The sequence below is a fragment of the Archocentrus centrarchus genome, chromosome 13 (assembly GCF_007364275.1).
Source record: "Archocentrus centrarchus isolate MPI-CPG fArcCen1 chromosome 13, fArcCen1, whole genome shotgun sequence".
Lineage (NCBI taxonomy): Eukaryota > Metazoa > Chordata > Actinopteri > Cichliformes > Cichlidae > Archocentrus > Archocentrus centrarchus.
This window is the reverse complement of record NC_044358.1, coordinates 43,122,790-43,148,056: the sequence shown is the minus strand read 5'-3', so window position 1 is coordinate 43,148,056 and position 25,267 is coordinate 43,122,790. Positions and strand designations below refer to the sequence as shown.

General features: G+C 39.4%; 1 protein-coding gene across 2 annotated transcripts in view; it reads left to right on the top strand.

Moving 5' to 3' along the window:
• The first annotated feature begins 3,310 nt into the window (after positions 1 to 3,310).
• LOC115791194 (alpha-2-macroglobulin-like) overlaps positions 3,311 to 25,267 on the top strand; it is a 60,513-nt gene continuing 38,556 nt past the window's right edge. For both annotated transcript variants that reach the window (XM_030745329.1, XM_030745328.1), the window contains exons 1-12: positions 3,311 to 3,428; positions 3,514 to 3,694; positions 3,782 to 3,938; positions 5,565 to 5,617; positions 5,731 to 5,751; positions 9,817 to 9,982; positions 10,157 to 10,241; positions 10,347 to 10,509; positions 13,436 to 13,553; positions 13,657 to 13,766; positions 13,863 to 14,030; positions 14,285 to 14,512. In XM_030745329.1, the coding sequence (XP_030601189.1) occupies positions 3,343 to 3,428; positions 3,514 to 3,694; positions 3,782 to 3,938; positions 5,565 to 5,617; positions 5,731 to 5,751; positions 9,817 to 9,982; positions 10,157 to 10,241; positions 10,347 to 10,509; positions 13,436 to 13,553; positions 13,657 to 13,766; positions 13,863 to 14,030; positions 14,285 to 14,512 (1,536 nt within the window). In that variant the 5' untranslated portion in view covers positions 3,311 to 3,342. The remainder of the gene's footprint in view (positions 3,429 to 3,513; positions 3,695 to 3,781; positions 3,939 to 5,564; positions 5,618 to 5,730; positions 5,752 to 9,816; positions 9,983 to 10,156; positions 10,242 to 10,346; positions 10,510 to 13,435; positions 13,554 to 13,656; positions 13,767 to 13,862; positions 14,031 to 14,284; positions 14,513 to 25,267) is intronic.

Sequence of the window (25,267 nt, the reverse complement as noted above, 5' to 3'; positions counted from 1 at the left end):
ATAAAAAAGTGGTATCATGCTATCCCTAATATATATATATATATATAATATATATATATATATATATATATATATATATATATATATATATATATATATATATATATATATATATATATATATATATCCAGAGGGACACATCTGGGAAACAAGGGTGAACAACATAATACTAATGACACAAAAGGAAGCCTCAACTGGAAACACACTCTCTTAAAACAGATGTGTTAATATCAACACAAGTGGTGTCAATTTATAACACATTAATGTGTCAATATAGGGACCACACAACCTGTGTAACATTTCACACAATCGTTGTGTTGATAATTTAACACAAGGTTTGTGTTAAGATCGTCAACACAGTAATTGTGTAAAATGTTACACAGGTTTAAAAAGTTAGTTTGTGTTGCACATTGTAGGGAGTATCCTCAAGGTGCTTTAAAGACCCTACAATAATACAGAGAAAACCACAACAATAAGACAACCCCCCTATGAGCAAGCACTTGGCAACAGTGGACAGGAAAGATTCCCCTTTAATAGGTAGAAACCTCTGACAGCACCAGGCTCAGGGAGGGGCAGCCATCTGCCGCGACCAGTTGGGAGTGAGGGGAAGAAGAGACATGCTGTGGAAGAGAGCCAGCGATCAATACTTTGTATGGACCCTTAATAGAGCCTAATGAAAAGTGCAAAGTTAATGCTGTCCTGATTATTGGCCAAGTTCTTTCCTTAGTGTTCATGCCTCTGTGTCTCCCCATTTCAAATTATTGTTTCTCACTTCCTGTTTCATGTTGGTAGTCATTGGTTTCCATATCTTTTGCTTCCTTTTTATTAAAGTCTTGAATAGTTTCTGCTGTGGCTTGTTCCCCAGCTATGTGCAGTTCCCCCAATTACTTATGTGTATTTATAGCCTATTTCCTTTTTGTCTCTGTGTTTATTTTTAGTTTTGTTTTGTTCAGGTTTATTTTCCATCTGTGAAGGTTTGCATACAATCTAAGTGCTCACCTAACCTGTTTAGACATAAACACTTCTCTGGTCCAGGAATAACACACAGGAAGTATTTCCTGACTGCTTAAGAGTTGTCATTTTAAAACAAAATATCAGTTCATATAACAGATAAAAGGACGCAAAGTGCGTACTTGTCGTCTTGCTCAAAGTCACTATCTGTGTACACAGATGCTGCAGTAGTTTTGTTTGGACCATAACATATGTTTGCAGCACAAGAAACAGAGTTTGCAAAAGGGGAGTGTGTGCTCCCACGTTTGTGCCCTTCGGCGTCTGTTTCCAGAGGAGGAACCGTCCAAACTGTAAAGGATCGGCTCGCAAAGAGCAGTGGAAACACAGACTCGTTCTTAAGCTGGTTGCCAGTTCATTGGAATCAGCACCAGCACTGGCACGAGCACCGGCACCTCGTCAGTCAAAACGTAGTTATTCCACTTCTCCTGTGTATTGTTGTCTGGGCTTCATCTTTGCATGGTGTTTACCTGCCTTATGTTCTGTTTCCATGTTTACTTATCATTTGTCTCCATTTCCAGTTCATGTGTCATAGTCCCTGTTGTGATATTCCTCTGTATATGTGCTTCCCCACGTTTTGTCAAGTTGCACTTGTGTCTTGTTTAGTCAGTTCCTGTTTTATTATGGCAGCCTTTTGTCCTGTGTGTGTTTAGTTTTGCTTCCTTTGTCTCATTAGTGTAATGCCATCCACCTGTTCTCCCCAGATATCAGAGGTCAGTGTTTAGTGACTTAACAAGCAAAAAAATTCTTCTAAAAATGTTCAGGTACAAGAACTGGACTGAAAATGAGTAGAAAAGCAAGACAAGAAAGTCTGACTCTAAAAACAGCACAGCTTTCAGTGTGAAAGTGGAAAAGCTAGGGAGAAACACAAGGTTCTCTTCAAAAGATATTTTGCTCAACAAATATTCATGTATCCAATGAGGGCATCAGCTCAAGAGGCACATTACAGTCCTGTAAAAACAAGGCAAGAGACAAAAACTTTTTTTTGGAAAAATGCCCAAAGGTTTTTTTTTTTTTTTTATAGTATATAAACCTTTGCTCCTGTATTGTGGGGTGGCTGTAGCTCAGTAGGTAGAGCAGGTCACCTGCTGATCGGAAGGTCAGCGGTTCAAATCCTGGCTACTCCAGGCTACATGCCAATGTATCCTTGGGCAAGATACTTAACCCCAAGTTGCTCTCCGACCGTTCTGTCGGAGTATGAATGCGTGTGAGTGTTAGTTAATCAAAAAAGCACTTAGCTTCGTAAAAATGGAAGTGCTTGTATGAATGGGAGTGCATAGGTGAATGCAAACAGGCTGTATAAGCGCTTTGAGTGCTCATACTGAGTAGAAAAGCGCTATATAAGAACTAGTCCATTTACCATTTAAACATGTTCCACCAAAAAGCTAGAACAAACACAAATCCTATCAAGACCAAACCAAACAAAAGCAAATAGAAACACATGAAGTAATGCTGATAGTTTTACATCTCAAGTAAAGAAGAGGATAAAAGATGATCCTCCTCACTCCACAGTGTGACTTTCACTGCCAATGTTTCAGTAGACTGAAGTTTGATCTGTATTATTTACTACAGTGCAACAAACACAATTTAAGTTATTTAATGTTTTCATCCTTACATGTTCATATTTGTCTTTCCAAAGTGTAAATAATGACATCACTGATCCAGTTCATGAGTTCTGTTTGAGCACATTATCGCTACCTAAAAGTTTACTTATGTTTTCCATAGAATTAAGGTTAAAAATTGTTCACAACACAGTCAAACATCCCGTGCTGGGTAAAGGGCACTGTTGAAGAGCATACTTGCTGCAAATCCCATTGATTTGTGAAAATATCATTATTTGCAGACTGCAACAGTATATCCCACCATTGCTACACTGGAAGAAAGCACAGGACAATGGAACAACTCCATGTTGTTTAGTACAGCATGGACACATTTACAATATAAATAAAATAGATTTTCAATTCTTTCACCAAGTATATCATAGCATATTGTGAAAAGAGCTTCAGAGATATTCCAGACACTATTGCCACAATTTTTTATGAAATCTGAATAAATGTTAGAAGTGAATTTAGAACAACTGACACCATAATTGATTTATAAATATTTTACAGTGAATGACAATTTGGTGTTTGGAACATCATCTAAATAAAGTGCTGAAATTAGAGTTTGCATTTTGGATTGTAAATGTGTAAATGATTAACTTTGAGATGACATGAATTCTTCTGCATTGTTTGAGTAGGTGGGTGCCATAGTACATGTGGGTGGGGCGAGTGAGGACAGGAGGTTCTGCATCAGCAAGTATTCAGCAGAAGCTGACTCTGGATCATAACAGTCATGGATCAGCTTCGGATTGTGAGGTGGACATCGACACTGTGTGTCCTCCTGAGCTGGATGCGTGTGGATCAAGTAGTGGCTGAACCGTGCGTTTGTCTTATTTTGTATGTGAATAGCTCTTCAGCGTGAGATGCAGAGAAGTAACTGCTGTGAGTGTGAAACTGTCTGCAGGCAGTACGTGGTGGCCATTCCTGCAGTTATTGAAGCTGGAGCTGAGACCAGATTCTGTGCAACTCTCCGACAGCCCAGTGAGACTCTGGTCATGACTGTAACTTTGAGGTCCCGAGAGAAGAACACAACCTTACTCACACATACATCAAATGAAGCATTTCAAACCTGTACTCAATTCAAGGTAGGAAATTACTCATTTCTCACACAAAATACATTTGTTTGCTTTTATAATAAGCATTAATGGCTCTAAAATATCCCACTGTTCCAGGCGCCTTTGGTACAAAATAGAGAGGTGCAAGATTTTCAGGTGGAAGTGCGAGGAGACACATTTTACTCAAAAGAAGTCAGAAAAGTCATGATCAAAGCCTATGATCCTCTGACATTCATCCAAACAGATAAACCCATCTACCTTCCTGGGCAAAAAGGTAAAAAAAAAAAAAAAGGTTGCTTTATACAGTACCAGTCAAATTTATCCCAACTTTTGACTGGTATTGTGCAATATATTTTTAAATGGAAAAAATACATGGATAACACATTATTATTATTATTATTATTATTATTATTATTATTATTATTATTATTATTATTATTATTCTTATTATTATTATTATTATTATATGAGAGAAAGTAAAGTTTCTATTTGTAAAAATATGGGTAACTGAAAAAATTAAGTTTAATTTTTTTTAAAAAACGATGAAATTACAAAAGATGAAAATAATGTAATGACAGCATGGAGGAGATTACAGGAATCTTATCTTTGAGTAAACCTACTGTGACTGATAAGCTGAATGTCCTTGTTGACTAACTGTCATAGTTCACTGTGTGACAGGCAGGTTAAGAACCCCAATGCAGGACTCAAAGCAGGACTTAATGTTTCATCAGTTTCATCAGACAGTAAATACACAAGAGGTAACGAGAGGGAACAGCATTCTTAGTCTTATTACTCTGAGTGGAATCAGAGTAATAAGACTAAGAATGCTAACCAGAATACAGCGCACAAGAAATAACGGACTGTCAAAGTAAAACAGGAAACAGGTAGGCACAGAGACAAAACCAGACAGGAAACATCAGGGAGACGGGAACTAAATACGAAAACAATGACACAGAACAGAACTCAGGTAACTAAACTAAGAATCAAAACACAAAACACTGGTCCCTAGACTCAGAACCATGGCTACATCGAATGAAGATCAAAAACCAAAAGCAACCGCAGAACCTAGAAGGAAAAAACAGCAACAACAGGAAAAACAAAACACAATATGCTGGGCAACAGACCCAGATCAAAGTCATGTGTGTTCAAAGCTTATTGGCCAATCTTTGGAAGCCTCTTTTCAGATATATCACAGAGTATATTCAGCTCTAACTTTATCACCTGACATTGCATTCCATCATATTGTATCATATCACTTTATAATCTATTATTTTTTTATTACAGCATATTATACTGTAAAAATTAAAAACACTGTTAAAAATCAAAAGTTTGGACACACTCACCCATTTTGACTGGCACTGCACATCAAATACTTTTCAAGATATATTTGTTGAGCTTCAATTACCCTATTATGATCTTCACATTCCACAGCTAAACAATAATGACAGGTCAGGTGTTTGTTTGTTTTAATATACATGCGATTGTGCCCACTGTGCCCACTTGTAAAATTAGAAGTGGTTGTATTAAAAACATTAATTCATTAATAAAATGCCCAGCTCAAATGACTGTGTTTTGTTGAGAAAAAAAAAAAAGAAACAAAGGAATCCTGGAGCCTCGCTTGCCTAGAAGCAGCTGTGAAACACACCACAATCAGCCATGGTCATGTGACATGGATTTTTTTCAACTACACTTTGGAGCTGTGTCTTGAAACATTTCCACTTTGTAAGTTAGACACAGTGTTGAAACCCCTGCATTGTGCGTCCCATCCCCACCTTTACCCTTACACTCCTGTATTCACACTTTAAGTAATTTTTGCTGCCAGTTTCAGTTTTCAGGGTTTTTAAAACTGCTGAGATAAGATGTGAATGTTTTCTAGAATGTCTTTAAATTTTTCTTAAAGTGAATTTCAGAGTTGTCACAATGGATAATAAGATGCGACCTGTCAATCAGCTGGTGAGTGTTTAAACTGCCTTTACATCTCATTTTCAAACAGCATTAATGTTGATACTATTTATAATTTGTGCACACACCAGCAAGTTTCTTAACTTTTTCTTTCTTTCTTTTAGTACAGTGTGATTGAACTTGAGGTAAGAAAATATCTAGAAAAGAAAGTTATTTCTCTTTCAAATGCACCATGTTCAATTCCTTTGATACTTATTGTTATATTTGACTTCTTAAAATAAGCTGTTTTTGTGGCAAATGTTTTACAATTTTATACTGAACATCTTAGAAATCATGACAAAACAAAAAATGCCAAACATCACTGAAAATAATATATATATATATATATATATATATATATATATATATATATATATATATATATATATATATATATATATATATATATATTCATTTATTTATTTATTTAAGAATGCTGTCAAAATGTAATTTATGTTGATTCCACGTGCCAGCCTAAATTTCAGCTGGCTCATTGGACGTCTATGAGTCAGATATTGATCAAGGATAGTGTTCAACCATGAAAACTAATTTTCTGTTCAGGAATGCAAGTAATAAGTAGGAAGTATATTAATGTGGTCTTATTTTTTCCTGCTTTTGTAAAAGAGTAAATTTTAAAGTTAATGGATAACAATGATAATTATATTTAACTTTAAAAATATCATTTTTATTAGTGCTTGCACATACTGGTGGATTAACCACCACCTGCCTGTTTGGGTGGCCAGCAGCTGTTTTTCTGTCTGGAACTCCAAGTCCCACAGGACCTTAGTCCTGTTTTTCTTAACCACCTTTGGTGCCGTCTCATACTGGGACTTGGGGCTTCTAGTTCACATGTGGTGCAGATGTTCTCGTACACTATCTCAGCCACTTGGTTGTGCCTCTCAGTGTACACTCTCCCAGCTTAGATCCTGCTACTATGTGATGGATATTCTTCAGGGCACCTCTGCACAGTCTGCAACTTGCATCCTGTCGGCTGTGGTAGATTTCTATAAATAGAATAGAATAGAATAGAATAGCTTTATTGTCATTATATGTCACATATAATGAAATTACAGGTGTGTCTTCAATTGTGCTTCATTATGCACAGTATAAAGTAGGCATAAAGTATATAAAAATAGAATAGAATAAGATGACTAAAACAAATAAAACCCTTTGTACACACAGCCAAGGAATTATTTATACAAGGTATTATATTTACACAGCTAAGGATAAATATTACAGTAAATAAATACACTTATCAAGAATATGAGTATGGATGTATATGTATGATATAGGTATAGATATTTGTTGGATATTAGCAACAGTAGCAGCAGTTCGATAGGTATTTTATAAACTGAAGAATTGCCCAGAGTTATAAACATGAGTATTGTACAGAGTTGTAACCATTGTTGTGGTATTGCATATGATGCAGACATTGACAGTAAATGTCCAGAATAGTGGTTGTTGAATTTTCTAATGGCCCAAAGATCGAAACTGTTTCTTAGCCTGGATGTGCAGGTGTTCACTGACCTGTATCAGTTGCCAGAAGGCAACTGTTCTGACAGGTGATGATGTGCTGGGTGGGAGTCATTGAATCATTGTGAATGGCCGTGGACCTACTCAGGTATTTGGAGCCATCGATCTCCTCCAGGGAGGGTGGAGGGTAGCCAGCACTGCAGGTCGAGCAGTTTTTTGTCGCGCAACCAGTGCCTGTAACCTGACAAATGGAAAATGTTTGAACGAAATGCATGACATCAGTTTTCAAACCTGGCCAGAAAAAAATGTTGAAGCACTCGACTGTATGTTTGTGTCATCAGAGCTCCGTCTTCTATCAGATGAGGGCAAACAGGTGCTCTTTCTATGTGGGTCGGTCACAGCACGGGCACTCTCACAACCACATCATTTGGGACACCCTCTCCAGCAAACTTTGCCGCCAGCCAGGAATCTGTTAATTCAGCATCCTCTACCAATTTCCATGACTGGGCACGAGTAAGCATGTTAGCAGGAATCACAGATGAAAGACAGTTGGACACCTCATCTAGTACTGACACTGGGGTGTTTGTTACATCAGGAACTGGGTGTATCTTCCCTCCCGCTATGTCATTCCCCATGATAAAGTCCACGCCCTAAATCGGGAAAGACGATCGAACAGCAACGTTAAACCAACCACTAAGTTAGATTTGACATACACATGGTGCAGGAGAGCCTGCACGCATCTCATCACTACTCCCTGTAGCAGGATGCTAGCGTGACAAAAGGAAGCCTCATTCATAGGCAGGACTCGGCAAGGATGAGAGACCGAGACCCCCCGTGTCTCTCAGGATCGTAACGGGACGTTCATCTGCCTGTTCCCCTGTGAATGACACTGTCCCTTTAAAGAAGTGCTCAAAACACAAGTTGAATTCCTTTATCTGACTGTTTTTTGGCCTCCGGGGGTGAAACTGTTTTAATCATCCCCACTCCCTGTGGGTTATATACCCTTCACTGTTTCTGTTTCAAAGACATACATTCGGCTACTATATGTCCGGGTTTATGACAATAGAAACAACGCTTTCAGCCTTTACACCAGTACAAGAAATGGAGTTGCAACGCTTTCACTGCCTCTGTGATTATCGCTGCGAGGTTCGTCTTCTTTAGTGAAAAGGATCTTATGGGTTAATGCAGACTTGTCTGCAAGAACCGCAGCTTGTTTTAAGGTAGACGCCTTCTGCTCATTTATATAAACACAGTTCTTGAACTCCTCTGCCTTACATGCAGCACACCAGCAATCAAATAACAGCTCTTTTTCTCGCTCAAAATCAGTGAATGTCTGATCTGACAGCTTCCGGAAATGATGTCCATAGTCTTTGGGCACGAATTCATATATTCTCAATACTGCGTTTTTCACCGTATCATCACACAGGATGTCCTTGATAGAAAGAGAAGAATGCGCTTCCTGCACCTTTCCCAACAATCTACACTGCAAGATAACAGCCCACACATCCCTTGGCCAATGTAAAGCATTTGCTATATGCTCAAATGCTCCAAAAATAGGATTCTTCACTTTCACAAAACAGGGGTACCAAAGAAATGTTTACTCATGTTCAAAGGCAGCTGTGGTATTAAAGGCAGAGTGTCAGTGGATGCTGAGGCATGTAGTGTGCATAGGTTGCCAACTTTCTGCCAAGTCAAAAATGGTACTTGTCTGACTTCAATGTGCCAAGTGCAAACTTTGGTGGAGGGGGTATTATGGTGTGGGGGTTGTTGTTAGGGAGTTGGGCTCAGGCTCTTAGGAACTCTTAATGCTTCAGCATACCAAGACATTTCGGACAATTTCATGCTCTTAACTTTGTGGGAAAAGTTTGAGGATGGTCCCTTCCTGTTCCAACATGCACCAGTGCAAAAAGCAAGGACCATAAAGACATGAATGAGCAAGCTTGGTGTGGAAGAACTTGACTGAGTCCTGACTTCAACTCGATAGAACACCTTTGGGATGAACTAGAACAAGACTGTGAGCGAGGCCTTCTCGTCCAACATCAATGTCTGACCTCACTAAAGCGCTTCTGGAAGATTGATAAAAAAAATTCCCACAAACACACTCCTAAACCTTGTGGAAAGCCTTCACGGAAGAGTTGAAGCTATTATAGCTGCAAGGGGCAGGCTGACATCATATTAAACCCCACAGATTAAGAATGGGATGTTTCTCAAGTTCATATACATGTGAAGGCAGATGACCAAATACTTTTGAGAATATAGTGTATAGTCTTCAAAGCAGGCCAGCACCTCTACCTTCTCAAAAATATCCTCAGTCCTTGATGATACTGTGAATATTTTTTGAATAGTTTTCATTGAAAGGCATAGGATTTTGCCACACAAGATGTTGACATGATCAGACATACATTGTCCAGCATATGCATTTCTCATTGTTAATAAGATGAAGACTGAGCAGACCTATACATCAAAATAGAATCATAATCAACAGAAAATAAGCTGCACTCTAAATGGATACCTATTGAGAGTAACTTCAAAGTAATATGTAAACAAAGTGTACGGTTGAAACATGAAAGTGTTTTGATGTTTGCCACGCTGAGAGTCAACAAGTAACATTTTTAAACCCTTACAAAGTTTTGGCCAGTTTTAGATGGTATCTTGTTGAAAAAATGAAAACAAAAGAAAACAAACGGCCCAGTTAACACTGTATTTAAAGCTCTTCTTCACATACCTGTGTTTAACAGGATCCTAATGATAACAGGGTTGGACAGTGGCTAAATGAAACATCCAGTGGTAAAATATTGCAGCTTTCTTATTCCTTGGACACTGAGGCACGTGAAGGACCATACCAGATAATTGTGTCAGTGGGTGCGAATAAAGTATATCACAGCTTCAAGGTGGAAAAGTATGGTAAGTTAGTGTTATTTCTTCATTTAAATTCTTTTTCTATTTGTAATGAAAATGCTGATATACATATATATTATATTATATTTTATTTTTTTATTATATTTTCATATATATATATATATATATATATATATATATATATATATATATATATTTTTTTTTTTTTTTTGTCCCCAGTTTTGCCCAAATTTGATGTAACATTAAATGTACATGAAGAAGTGAATATTGAGCAGGAAGAAATTGAAGCTGAAGTGTGTGCGAAGTAAGTAATAGTCTTTTCCTGACAAATGACAAATTCTTAAAAAATCTGTAGGTCTAGTTTTGAGAACAGATGACTCATGATCTTTAATTCTTTTGATTTGAACAGATACACATATGGACAGCCCGTACCAGGACTTGTTATAGTTAATGTGTGCCGACCTGTAAGGTGGTATGTTATGCACTCCTTTGATCTTTTGACACTGGAGGACAATCAGCATGATTCACTGCAATTAATGATAGCTGGCCCCTGCCGCACAGAGAGAAAACAGGTACAAGTGCTTTTTCTCTGCTGAAGAGCTTTAATTATTATGGAGGCAGGCCATACACCCATATAGAATCTGCTTTTGCTGTACATGCAATGTATTTGTGTGCTTTTTATAACCAATATCACAAATATGTTGAAACTAAACCTACAAACATAGGGTGATACTTTATGTACGCAATTTTTCAACCAGCACAAGTTCTTCTGTTTGCCTTGTGTTTGCTTCTTCATTTCACAAAAATAACACAAAAAGTGCCAAATTGGCTAACATTCAGCTAAAAATAAGGATGCTTTATGGTAATTATCTCTATATATCTACGTATATACACCGATAGGGGCATTGCACCCTACCGTTGCGGCACAGTACTTTCTGTACATATATGACCAATCACAAAGAATAAACAAGTCACACACATTCATTCAATATATTAGACAGACTGATTACACATGTGTAGCAGCTGTGTAATCAAACATGTGTATTGGCGATATAAAGAGAGACAGCAAGGGGCATGCATAGGGCCGGGCGACATATTGAGTTTTTAAGAAATATCGATATTTATAAGATGAGACAATATTGTTTATATTCATATAGTCTGTGTCGCGTTACATTTATACTTGTAGATCCACCAGTTCACCTTTCTCTTCTCCCAGTTTGTCTCTGCACAACTTCACACCGCCCCGCCTCTCTCCCTCACCGCTTCATGCGTTCTTCCTGCTCTTGTCGGAGACGGTCGCACTATCTTTCTCTCCCTGCCCTCCCCATCTCTCCGCTTGCTGCTTGCTGTGAGAGCGTCTTTTACACACTGTCCGAATAAGAACAAGATTGAAACATGGATCTGGCAAACTGGGCATTCTCCATCATTGATCGAATTTTTTCCACTATGAGATCCGGGACAGGGGAGCCTGCGTGTCCGAGTTAACAGACCCGGTTGGATACTTCATCGACTCTTGGAGCTCGTGGAGACCGGTGTGCTTCTCAGCCCTTGGAGTGGAAGACGTAGAAGACACATATATATTCGGCTTTTTGGTAGCGGCATCTTCTCTGTTTGGGCTCGGTGGATACCTGCTTTACTGGCAAATTAAGAAAATCTGGACGGCGGTTCGACATCTGCAGAGGCTGCCGACCCAGGTGGAAGGGCTGAGCAGAGCCGTACAAACTCAGACTCAAAGCCTGGTGGACCTGAGCCGCAAGATTAGCGAGCTCGCAGGCGAGAGGGGTTAGATCAGGAGATATAGTTCGGTTCTGCACAGTGAGGACGGCAATCAACGAATTTGGAATATTGGATTTTTGAATGGTTTCCCAGTAAGACTGAAGGCTGTTGGAAAAACAAGCAGCCTGTTCCAAAACAACATTTGTTATCAGGAATTCGGCTCCCCTGCCGGCCTTGGGTTGGCAACCATATCTCTCTCCAGGGCTCTGTGTGCGGCTGCTCTTCCCCCCACTCTGCGTTGTGATTTGTGAAGCTGGGTCTGGTGTACCACGGCCGCTGATGAAATTCCACCACTATCAGCGAACTGTTTTGGCTAGGACCTGGCATCTGGCTCCACAATGCCCCCACCTCTCGTCTCCGTCTGCATTCCCTCCTGACCTGACCTCACCTACCGCCGCTGTCCTAGCTTTACATGTGCAAATGCTTTGCTAAGGTGGTTTTTTTGGACCCTGGTATAGTGCTCTTTTTGAGCACTGTACCAGATGACTTTTTTTTTTACCTAACTTCCCCATGATGTGTTGTTTTCTCCTCCTGCCAAAGGTAGCGCTGCAAGTCGGCTGCATGACCCCAGGACACATATCCCCCCATGTGTGTTGTGTTTTGTGTATTCTTGGATGGTGTTCTGTAACTGCAATTTCCAATGTGTGAACTTGTTCACCCACATGGCAATAAACTCATTCATTCATTCAAACTCATTCATTCATTCATTCATTCATTCATTCAAATCATGCAGGAAAAGACAGCATGGCAGCGTTGCCAACTTACCTATGTTGTAGCTAGATTTAGAGGCTTTTTCCCTTGACGTCGGTGACTTTTGCTGTTTTGGAAACCTACCAATGGCTGGACAATGCTGGACTCACAGACAGCACAGAGGCCCTAATCATGGCAGCACAGGAACAAGCTCAGCACAAGATCAATAGAGGCTGTGCAGAGATGCCCCTGAGACAATCCAGCAAATAAGAGGGGGGTGCAAGATGCTAGCAGGCAGGGCATACATGGAACGCCATAACCAAGTGGCTGGCACAGTACACAGTAACATGTGTCCCGAGTATGACCTAGAAGTCCCGAGGTCAAAATGGGATATGAGCTAAGATCCTGTGGGACTTCCAGATACAGACAGACAAACCTGTGATGGCTAACCAACCGGACATCATAGTGATGGACAAACAAAGGAAGAAACCCATAGTGATAGTTGTTGCAATACCAAGTGATGGCAACATCAAGAAGAAAGAACACAAGAAGCTCAAAAAGTACCAAGCGCTCAGATAAGAGCTACAGAGGATGTGAAAATTGAAGGTAACAGTGGTCTCTGTGGTAATTGGAACACTCGAGGCAGCGACCCCTCCAGATTCCAGGAACGACATCTGAGATCTCTGCCCAGAAAAGCGTAGTCCTGGGGACAGCTAAGATACTGCGCAGGATCCACAATATGTTTTCTATATTTAACTGTGAATAAGAAATGGATTTATCAGATTTGTAAATCATTGGATTGTTTTTTTGTTTTGTTTTTTAATTTACACTTTACAAAGCACATTTTAGAAATTTAATAGAGTTTGTAGATAAGAACCTTCAGATGTTTAAGATTATTTTTGTCAATTTTGTTTGCTCACCTCTTGATTGTGTAGGACAAAGAAACAGGCAGGGATTTGGCTTATTATAGTAAGATTTTATTACATACATGATTTTACAGTAATTTATATTGTGTTTTGTTTTACTTTTTAGGCAGACAAGACTGGCTGTACAACTTTTTCCTTCAAGATGTCATTTTTTAATAAAATTGACCAAATGGTGCTTCAAGATGTTCTGGATATCAAGACCAAAGTGAAAGAGGATGGAACAAGCAAGCCATATTATTTCTTTCATATTGTCTTCATAGTTAGTTTATGAACATTATATATTATTGTGTATTTAAACAATAGTAACATGAAGATTTTTACATTCAGGTATTTCCCGCCCTCAAGAGAAGAGAATACAGATTTCTTATGTCCTTGGAAAGGTGTCTTTTATTGACATGCCCAAGTTTTGGGAACGAGGCTCAAATGTGGAAGGAAAAGTAAGTGTAAAATATTCTCTTCATTTCAGTTTATAATACAGAGCACAGCTTAAATCATTGGTAATTTGTGGTGATAAAGCATTTTGTTTTCAACAGGTCAAAGCAGTTTACCACAATAATACACCAATTTATGACACACCTGTGTACCTGTTTGTGGGATCAAGTTGGGAAGCACACTCACTACAAAATCTTACAACTGACAGCAATGGTGTTGCCTCATTTTCTTTCAACACAGATGGCCTCCCTGGATATATCCAACTCCATGTAAGCTGATAGCTGCACTGAAACAACATTGTCAGACACATTTCAGTGAGGCAGACATCACTGCAGCCTAAAAGCTAAACCAAAGATAGTTTCTCATGTGCTACAAATGACCAAGGATCTCCCAACATATTAGTGCCAATACTGAGATAGTTCATGAATTATCTTTCTTCACGTTTGCTTTTCTTGTAAAGGTGACCTCATTTTCCAGTGTTTTCATTTATGTCAATTCATTTATGTTTCTGATCCACAAATAGGCAAGCCTGACATCAACATTGGACACCCAAGAAGATAGAACTGTGTACTATGAGACTGGAGAACACACAGTACCCATGTTCCAGCCTTCTTCTCCTGATGGTAAAACAATCAGCTCTCTGGAGGTAAAGAAGAAGGATAAACCTCTTCCCTGTGACACAGAAGAGGATATATATATCCAGTACACTATAGTGGGAGAAGCCCAGGGCTCTGTGGATGTGATGTATCTGGTAAGTTATTTCTCAGCTTGTCACTTTAGGGATTTACTACAAAGAAAGTTCAACATGGCCAGGCTTTTTGTGTTTTTGCCAGCTTGACAAAGACTGAAACCCCAAACAAAGATGATGGGTATCACAGCAGTAGTTTTTAGCTTTCTCTGTTAATCCAGGCCAAAAAACACATGTTAGAGACCCATAAATAATGTAAAAAATTATAATAACAAAAGGCAACACTAGTACTGTAGATAAGGCAGCTGTCATGGTCCTGGGCCATTTGGCCAGTGGTTTGGGTTTTTGGGGTTCAGATATTGTTCAACTCCTCAGTTTGTTTCCTAGTTTAAAGGACTTTCGTAGTTAATTTGCTCTCGTTATAACTGGTGTTGCGTTTTATTGTTTATTTTCCTTAGTGAATTTGTTTATTAGGTTATTCTTGGTTTGTTGTTTCATGTATCCTTAAGTTCCCAGTAGCTTTAGAGTTTAGTTCTCTTTAGAATAGAATAGAATAGAATAGAATAGAATAGAATACCTGTATTGTCATTATACAGGATGTACAATGAGATTGGATGCAATAGAAAGTCAAACTTTCTAAAATAAAAATAAAAATATAATAATCTAATATAATCTAAAAATATACAGAAAATAAAACACAATGTATAAAATATACAGAAAATAAAATGTATTAAAAAATAATAATGAAGTAATCATATAATAATGAAGATGGTGAATATTGCACTTGGTGAATGAATATTGCACTAGTGAATGAATACTGGATATTACACAATATAGCAGTGACAGATATTGTTCAGTATGAATAATATAATATTGCACAGAGATGTGGGTGTTGCACAGTTACGGTGGGTGAGTGTGTGAGTTCAGGCTGGTGATTGTTCTGGTGAAGAAACTGTTCTGGAGTCTGTTTGTTCTGGCTTTGATGCACCTGTAGCGCCTGCCAGAGGGCAGCAGGTCAGACAGGTCAAAGCCAGGGTGTGAGCTGTCCTTGATGATGTTCCTGGCTCTGCTGATGCAGTGGGAGGTGTAGATGTCCATCAGGGAGGAGAGAGGGCAGCCAACGATTCTTTGTGCTGTCTTGACTACCCTCTGAAGCCTCCCCCTGTCTGCCTCAGTGCAGCTGCCGTACCATACTGTGATACAGTACGTCAGCAGGCTTTCAGTGGATGAGCGGTGGAAGGTCAGCAGCAGGTTTGAGTCCAGGTTGTTCTTCCTGAGTACCCTCAGGAAGTGAAGTCACTACTGAGCCTTCTTGATAACAGCTGTGATGTTATCTGACCAAGAGAGATCAGCAGAGATGAGGACACCAAGAAACCTGAAGGTGTGGAGCCTCTTCACACGCTCGGCGTTGATGTAGAGGGGGGCTGGGTCAGTCCTGAACACAAAGTGTGTTTTCCCTCAGTGTTCCTCCCTTCTTGAGTAGAGTCTGTTGTGTCTGTTTTCCTTCGTGTGTCTGCCTCCTCTGTGTTTATGTCTTGAACAGTCACCTGTTTTATTTACAGTCCCTTTTCCTGTGCACTTTGTGTTCCGTTTTGCTTCTGTGTTATTAGTCTTATTTGGTTCACCTGTTCTTCCCCGCTGTCTTCCCTCTCCCTAATTCATCATGTGCATTTTAATCTTCAGTTTTCTTCTGTTCAGTCTTGCGTCGTCCTCATTTGAGGTTTCCCTTTTTGTTATCCCAGGCCTTTGTATTTTGGGTTTTATTCATGCCTGGACTTAGGGACTCTGTATTTTTGGTATTTTCATATATGTGAGTAGCATCAGTAATAAAAGAGCACTGCAAGTTAAGTTTGTTGCACAACGTCCTGCATTTGGGTCCAACCCTGTCAGCTATACAGCCTAACTGTGACAGCAATACAGTAAAGCTGTCAGAAAATCTTTTCTGACCAGGTTCTGTATTTTATTTTTTTATAGCCTCTCATGTCTGGCAGTTTTTGCAAATGGAATCATGATCCAAATGTATTATTATACCAAAAATATTTGCTTTTACAAGAAGGGCTCTACAAGTTCTCTATAGGCTACTCTTGTTAATGTTTCTTTTATTTATTCATTCATTTTCATTATTGGCCAAAAAATATGACTGCCAGGTCTGACAGGCAGGAAGGAAAGAGTGAGAAGAAGAAGAGAGGACCAGGTTCTGTGTTTAGCACAAGTTCACTTGGTGATCTAGTTAAACAGAATTTTCTAATAAGCCACTCTGTAGCAGGTAGAAATCCAAATCTTCAATTGCCAGGTAGTGGTCATACGTGATATGGTCATAGTTAGTCAGCAAGACAAATGAGATTGGCAAGATCCATAAAAATCAAAAACAACAAAAGGAAAATACATGGCAGCACTTCATAATACAATTTCCCAAGCCTTACCATATAATTCTTCAGATTTTTAGGGTATAACCACTGGAAATTTTAAAAGAATGGAGAAACAAATTACAATGTAAGTGTTGCTCTAAGCAGTGTCACCCACAGGATATTTTAAAAGACATGAGACACAAATTAACAGTCAACAGTATCAAAAGCTGCACTGAGGTCCAACAGGACAAGAACAGAGATGAGTCCACTGTCAGAGGCTGTAAGAAGATCATTTGTAACCTTCACTAATGCTGTTTCTGTACTGTGATGAATTCTGAAACCTGACTGAAACTCTTCAAATAAACCGTTCCTCTGCAGATGATCAGTTAGCTGTTTTACAACTATGAAGGTTGGAGCTTGGCCTATAATTAGCTTAGACAGCTGGGTCAGTGATGGCTTTTTAAGTAGCGGTTTAATTTCTGCCATCTTAAAAGCATGTGGCATCTAGCCAATTAATAAAGAAAGAGTGATCATATTTAAGATTGAAGCATTAATTTAATGGTAGGAGAAGTATTATAGGAATGGGTTCTAGACATGTTGATGGTTTGGAGGAAGTAACTATTGAAGTTTACTCAGATCAAAGAAGGAAGATCAAAGTCTAAATAAATATCACCAGTACTGAAAGTATCTGTACTTAAAGTTATGCTTGTGAGATGTTATGAATAATTTTATCTGTAATGGTTAAATTTTTATTTGTGAAGAAATTAATGATGTCATTACTACTTGGGGTTAAAGGAATACTCAGCTCAGCAGATCAGTGATGAACAGTAAGATGTCCTAGCTTTACGGAGGGCTTTTTATAGAGCAACAAACTATTTTTCCAGGCTAAATGAAGATCCTCTAAATTTACTCGCCAGCCTATGGGTTATCTGCTTTAAGCTGCACATTTGTGAAATATACCAAGGAGTCAAGGAGTTTTGAGTTAAAGCTTTTTTCAGGAGTCACAGAGTCTTACAAAATGAGGATGTAAAACTAGCGATGAGCTGACCTCTGTGGGAGCAGAGTTTAGGTGGCAGCTCTGCTCTGTATTGGCATGGCATTGGACAGGATAATAATGGAGGAATCATAGCCTTGAGAAAGACTTCTACTGTAGGGCTGCGACTATCACTTATTTTATTAACCGAGTATTCCATTATTTATTCCATTGATTAATTGGATAAGAAACACTTTTGTCTTATTAATGGACAATATTCAAAAGAGAAAAAAAACAGATATTTTAAAATGAACTGGTCTTTGGTTTCCATTTTAGAAATTGCAGTGTTTTTAATAGTTTAACTGCATCCAACATCAAAAAAATGAAACCCTTTTATTGTATTTATGTGCCATATTCAAATCTTTTTTTTAAAGAAAACACTTCCTTAAATTCAAAAATAAATAATCAGTACAGTAATGTCAAATACAATAAGATATATGTACAACCAAAACTAAGGCATAAAATAAATTGACCACACAGTAAATGGACTCAAATACAGGATTCCAAGTTCTAAACAGTTTAATTTACAGAGTCCAAAATATTAGAAACAGTTCAAATGTGCAGAGGGTAAATCCAATTCACAAGGCTGACAAAAACATCCCAAGATCCATCTCTCCAGCAGGCTTTTCTCTCCAAACAAAGACTCTTAAAACAGTCTCTCAGATTTCCTGCGCAGAAGGGAAAACAAGGTAAGTATTCACAACAGGGTTCAAGGAATATAACTCAGAGGCTGCTTCACTGACCGTGAACAGGGCAAAAATCCAGCCAAGACTGAAGATTCTTCAACACCTTAAGTAGTCATCAGGAAAATCACCAGATTGCCAACAGGTGAGCTCATTACTTCCATGAACACAAGCTAAGAGGCAAGGAAACTGTCGGGTTATGTACTTATACACACACACACATGAGATAGGGAACAACAAGGGAAGAGAGAAATAGAGGGAACCCGCACAGGAAGAACACGGGACCTTGATGCCCCCCCGGACCCCACAGGATGCCTACAATGAAACTACAGTCCCTCACCGTAGCCTTATCCAGGATGGCAGACCGCAGCACCCAAGAGCATTCCTCCATGCCGTACCCTTCCCAGTCCACCAGGTACTGAAAACCCCTTCCATGATGTCTGACAGCCATAATCCTGGTGATGGAATAAGCTGGATGGCCATCAATGATCTGGGCTTTTGGGGGGGGTCTGGAGGAAGGGCACAATGGACTGGTTTCTACTGTGACATATAAAAGCCATTGTGTATGCGCATATTCCAGGGACACTTAAGATGAGTAGACACAGGGTTAATTAAGGACTTGATTTCAAAGGGACCAATGAAGCTGGGAGCCAGTTTCTTGGATTTGGACCTCAATGGAACAAGTTTGGTAGATAACCAGCCTTTTAGCTCAGGGATGTAAGTGGGAGCAGGGGCCCAAAAATGGTCTGCCAGGTTCTTATTCCATTCCTTGGTTCTTAACAGGGCTGGGTAGGTGGACCTCCAAGTATGGCGACACTGACTAAGATGATGCTGTACAGAAGGAATGGAAATCTCATCTTCAACAACGGGGAGCAGTGGCTGCTGGTAACCCAATGATAAGACAGGCCTGACTCACACACACACACACACACACAGCAAAGCCACCTCCAGCTCTTGGTTAGCTCTCTCTGCTTGCCTGTTGATCTGGGAATAAAAACCAGAAGAAAGACAAACCCGGTAAAGGGCTCATCCCACTGGACTTTACCACCCAGGTGAGGGCTTCGATGATGCAGGAATGATGTTCTCTTCTTCACCTTGGGAGTCTGAAGAAGCAAACTGATGAGACAGGGTGTCTGGTTTGATGTTGCAGGACCCTCGAGGATAAATGGACTAGTTCTTATATAGTGCTTTTCTACTCAGATATAAGCACTCAAAGCGCTTACACAACAAGCAAGTAATGGTTAGATTGAATCTGGTAAAAAACAATGCCCACCTGTCTTGCTGGGCCTTTAAACACCTGGCTGTCTGAAGGTAAGCCAGATTTTTGGGATCAGTATATCCTACAAAGTGCTCTGCTCCCTCCAACCAGTGCCTCCATTCTTCTTATTCTCCATTCATTCAAGAACCAGCTTAATAGCCAGCAGCTCCTGGTCTCTGACATCATAATTGCTCTGCGGGGGAGGTGATGACAGACAAATAAAGGTACAGGGTTTCATTCTTACCTTCCTTGTGCTGAAAGAGAATGGCTCCCACTTCTGAGTCATCCAATTTGGGAGAAGTTAAACATGGAAAAACCTGAAACACATCTAAAACCTGCAGGACACCGGACCTCGAGGCCTGAATTTGAGGATCCCTGATTTAGACTAACATTCATCCTGCTGTAACCAGGTTCCTGCAAGGCAGAATAAATCAATATGTTGATCAATTATTAAATCACTTACTAACAGGGACTTTGAAAAAAGAGACCTAAAGTTTAATACAGTAATACACATTTCACTGTTTTACTCTGGTGCAACTGGTGCAGTTGAGGATGCTACGTTGTTCTTTCTTTGTGAATATTTATGCTTAAATAGTTTTTTGCTGGCTTTTGGTCTGTTTTTTGGTAGTCTGGGAGCAGGCACAGTCTCTATGGGGATGGGTTTCGGGGGATGACAGGAGAATGGAAGCTGCAGAGAGGCTCTGCTTTCTGATCTCAACTCTGGAAGGTCAGATTTTCCCCACAGTTTCCCAGTAAAGCCCACATTGTTTTTTGGACACCACTCATGCAGACAGCAATTTAAACACATCACTCCTGGTCTGTTACAGAGACCAGGAGTGAGTAGGTGTGTTACCTACTCTGGCCCCTGGAAGACATTCAAGTATGGTTGTGTCATGGTCCCTTGGTATTGGACCCAGGATTTGAGTTTCTCTGGACTTTATGGGATATTTAGCTTTGTATTGTTAATCTTCATCAAGTTACATGTGTTGGTATGTTTATTACTTCCTGCTTTATTGTGATGGTCTTTCATTGCTTTAGTTTGGTTTCAAGTCTGCTTCCCCTCTCTTGTCATTAGTGATTGGTGTCAGCTGTGCTCCCACATGGTTGCCTTTTCCTCTTCATCCCATCTGTATTTATTGTCTTAGTTTCTCTTTGTGCCCTGTTGCATTCTCCTTCTTGTTGTGTGTTTCTTGCGCAGTGAGTTTTTGTTCTTTGGTTTGTATCCTTGGCTGCTACAACAGGCCAGTACACTTCTCTTTGTTGTTTGTTTTTTGAGAAGACACCAGCAGTGGCGGATCTAGGATTTTTCTGAGTAAGGGGCCATCAAGGGGCCACAGTATTCACAGAGGGGCAAAGTATTTGTGGCAGATGTGGTGATATACGGACTAGGGTTTAATATTTTTCCCGAAAATGACATGAATCAAATCCCGGGAAATGACGAGCCATTTCCCGGGAATCCCGGGAAAAAGTTTATTTATTTTTTTATTTTAATTAGGCCTTCTGTAGCCTGTGTCAGCCTTAACCTATTCTGATATTGTAGAGGTAGCTTTCCAGCTATGTCCTGTTATGCCCAGTAGGGGGCAACGTCGGCTTGATTAACGCAATAAAACCTACATCTGGACATTGGAGTGCTCGAGCTATGCGGTGTTGTGTCGTTCCTCAACACTCCCTTAACAAATATAATTCAAATATTCCTCCATTGTACATGGAATTATACCAAGATATTTTACAACTGCTGGTGCAAAACAATACGGTTCATCTCCACACAGCATTGATAAAGACTCAGCCACGCTGTCGTGGCGACATCTGTTGTGCTATATCTCCACCAGTGGAACGCTGTAATAGTCATTGAAAAGTTAACTACTGTACTACACTATAATATGGCATAACACAGGGCCTTGAGTAATGCACTACGACTTGGTCATTGCCATTCTGGCAACAGCAAATTTATAACACCGTGTCTGAGGGTTAAAGTAGGTTCACTGTGAATCGTCTATTGAAAAACTGGCCGATCCTTATAGCCTAAAAAATATACATTTTACTCAACTCCATTTTAAAAGCGAAATATGTTAAAGCAATCTATTTCATGATAATTTCTTCACACATTAGGCCCGTATCCTAATTCATGATTGTTAGTAAGCGGCTGCAAACGAGGAAAAGAAACACTCGAAGTTAAACAGATATTTCTTTATTGTTCAGGGCAGGCATATTTTATAGGCTATATAATGCAATATAACAATATATAATATAAAATTATATAATACAAAATACCTTAGGGTAAACACATTGCCTACGATTTCAACAAATTAAAGAGGAAAAAAGCACAACTGTGTAATACCTCTATTAAAACGCTTGAGATGAAGGCTGAAGCCTTAAACGGAGGCTGAACGTGCCTGAAATGAAGAGAAATGCTTTTCGCATTAAACGAACCCTTCTCTCAATATTTCCTTAAATTTAACTTTCTGAAGCTTTCTTTTCTTTCTGAAAGTCAAATCGACGCGCGCGACTTTTTTCCCGGTTTCCCGTCTAACGTTTCCCGGGAAACGGGAAATGGTTCTGATCGCATTTCCCGGGAATCCCGGATCCCGGGATTAAACTCTAATACGGACCAATAAAAATTAAAGCCATTACATTTAATTTATGGTAAATCTTATCACCATGAGGTGTAAGAATTCAGTGTACCGTTCCAGGGCTTTCAAATTGTTTTGGAGTAGCAGGGGGGCATGCCAAAGTAGCAGACACCTTATGACCGAGACCTTTGCTGTCCTCCATGGGTGTCTTTTCCCCATCTGTTTTGCTTTTATGAGTACTATCCCCTAAATTTTACTACTTTTTAAAGACTTTCATTCAGTACTCCTATAAATATATCAAAGTAACTATAAATGAACAACTTCTACTATGAAAGGAAGAAATGCCACGGCCAATGTGTTTACAAACCATTACTTATATGCAATGCATCTCAACAATGTTATGGTTTAATTTTAAGAAGAGGTGGTAAAAGTACTGACATTCTGTATTTCAGTAGAAGTACAAGTACTTGTGTGAAAAAAATCGAAGTACTGGTTCAACATCTTTACTTAAGTAAAAGTAAAAAAGTACAGGCTCTGAAATGTGCTCAAAGTAATAAAGTAAAAGTAGCTCTTTGGAGGATGTTTCTACCAGCTATTTTTGTGTAAAGCTAACTGAACCTCATTACATATTATTGTAATAATATAAAATAATACATGAGAAAAGAAACATTATTCCAATCTAAATTTTAAGTCTAATGAGTGCACTCAGCTTGAATCTGTTATGTAGGACACAAACTGTGAAAGTTAATTTAAACACAGCTCTGTTCTCTGTGTCCTCCATAGTAGAGGGTGACTGTGCCTCCACCTAAACACCAACATGAGGATACTCAGGGGTTACAGTGGGATTCAGAAGGTGGAGGAACCCTAAGATCAGCTGTAGTGGCTCTGCATGGGGAGAAGAATCACAGTTTTCTGTTGTGAGCTCCAGTAAATGATGTTGGTGTGCAGGCTGTGATCAGCTGACCTGCTGCTGCTGCTCTGAGGTTTACTGCTCTGTGTGGATGAACTGAACACACAAAGATGTAACCCAGTATTTCACAATCTGAGCTGATCTCCATCCCCTACACTGACAGCATACAGGCTGTAGAAATGTTGGATTCAGTGAATGAATCTCAGCATCAGCAGCTTTGATTCAGACTCATCTCTGCTGCACTGATGTAACCTGTAACTCTGATCATGAACACAGCCTCTGTGCACCAACACAGAGCTTTACTGTAAATACAGTACAGCAAGCTAACCTGTTTATTACGTTCTAAACTGCAGTATTTTCATACAATCTTTGAATAACACAAAGTCAGCATACTTCAGTTTGTTTTGCATTCCTTACCTTTAAATCTAACCACTCTTCTTCCTCTCCTGTCCTCTTTCTCCATCTCTGAGTGAACTTCTCTCTCTTTGCTCTCCCTGAAATACAGCAGCTCTTCTTTTAGCTAGCAGACACACTGAGTGACAAACTGCACACACTTTGTGTGTTTGCTGATATTTGTTGACCATTTAGAAATGCTGCATTTACCTGACACATTACTCCCTTTATGCTCACTCCTCTTCAGTAGCACTAGCTAACCTCTTTATAATTTTCTTTATATATATATATATATATATATATATATATATATATATATATATATATATATATATATAGGTTTTTGTCATAGTACAGGCAAGAATTGAAAACTACTTTCACCTCTGGTCACATGGCAGTCGTGAACCAATCAAATAGCTCAGATTGAAAGAATGTAAATATTGCCACATGGCGCTGGAAATGGAGATGGCGGACAGCGCAAACATTTTTTTTTTTTTGAAAATTAAAAAGTAGACGGCGCAGAGTGGTGGAGTAAGCGGAAAGTACGCTTGCCGCCAGCATAATTTGAAAGCCCTGGAACTTATGTGCCATTTCACTAAATAACAATATCAGGCATTTCATACATTACAGCAGTGGTCCCCAACCTTTTTTGAGCCACAGACCAGTTTAGTGTTACAAAATATTTCCACGGACCGGCCTTTAAGGTGTGGCGGATAAATAAGCCACAACAATCTCTGGTTGCAATAGTAATGTTTACACGCGCCTTCAAAATATGATACACCTTAAAAACATGCATATAGTAGAAATCTCAGTAGGGTTTAAATGCCCCATGGAATTTCACCCAGCGTTTAAAAAAAATAATTAAAAAATCCGTCACAAGCGTAAGTCAGATAAAATCCATTTCTTCAAAATTTGGGGTCTAATATCGAATTTTGCTGCAATTGCTCCTGCTTCATCTCTGGATTTGCTTCTGCAAATTTTATAATCTCATATTTTTGCTTGTAAGTGCGAGTTTGTAGCTTATGCTTGCCTCGTGCGCTGCCATGATTGTCTCCGGTGAAATGAACTGATATAGACACTAAAGCGATCTCCAGGCGTTTTTAGTGTAATTGTGCATGAACGAGCTGATGCATGGAAGTGGGGGGACGGGAGTTGAGGAGGGCTTTAGCGCTAAACTCATCCGACTTATAGATCACATTTAATTGAAAATGCATTACAATGGGAGCAGATTTTTCATCCGAGGTAGGTAAATATCTGACTGGTTTAGGTGAATAAATGTCAGGAAAAATTGAGACCTGCAGAAGCCATCCGACTAGAGCGAAAATCCGATTTTTGCAACTTCGACTGAGGCGATTTTTACTGTATAAAGCGCATGGAAAATACAACTCACCGTAACGCTGAATCAGTGTGAGCCCTGAGCTTGTTTCTCTGCTGCTCATTTTTGCTAGCCTGTGGGTTGGCTGGGTTTGGCCAGAACACACCAATACAAGCTTTGATTTCACAGGGAGAGTGGCTGCAGAGCCGCTGTGCTGCGCTGGAGTGTCAGCTTGATGGGTCCTCCTCACTGCTATCCCCGTGTTGCTAAATAAAAATGTAAATGGACTAGTTCTTGTATGGTGCTTT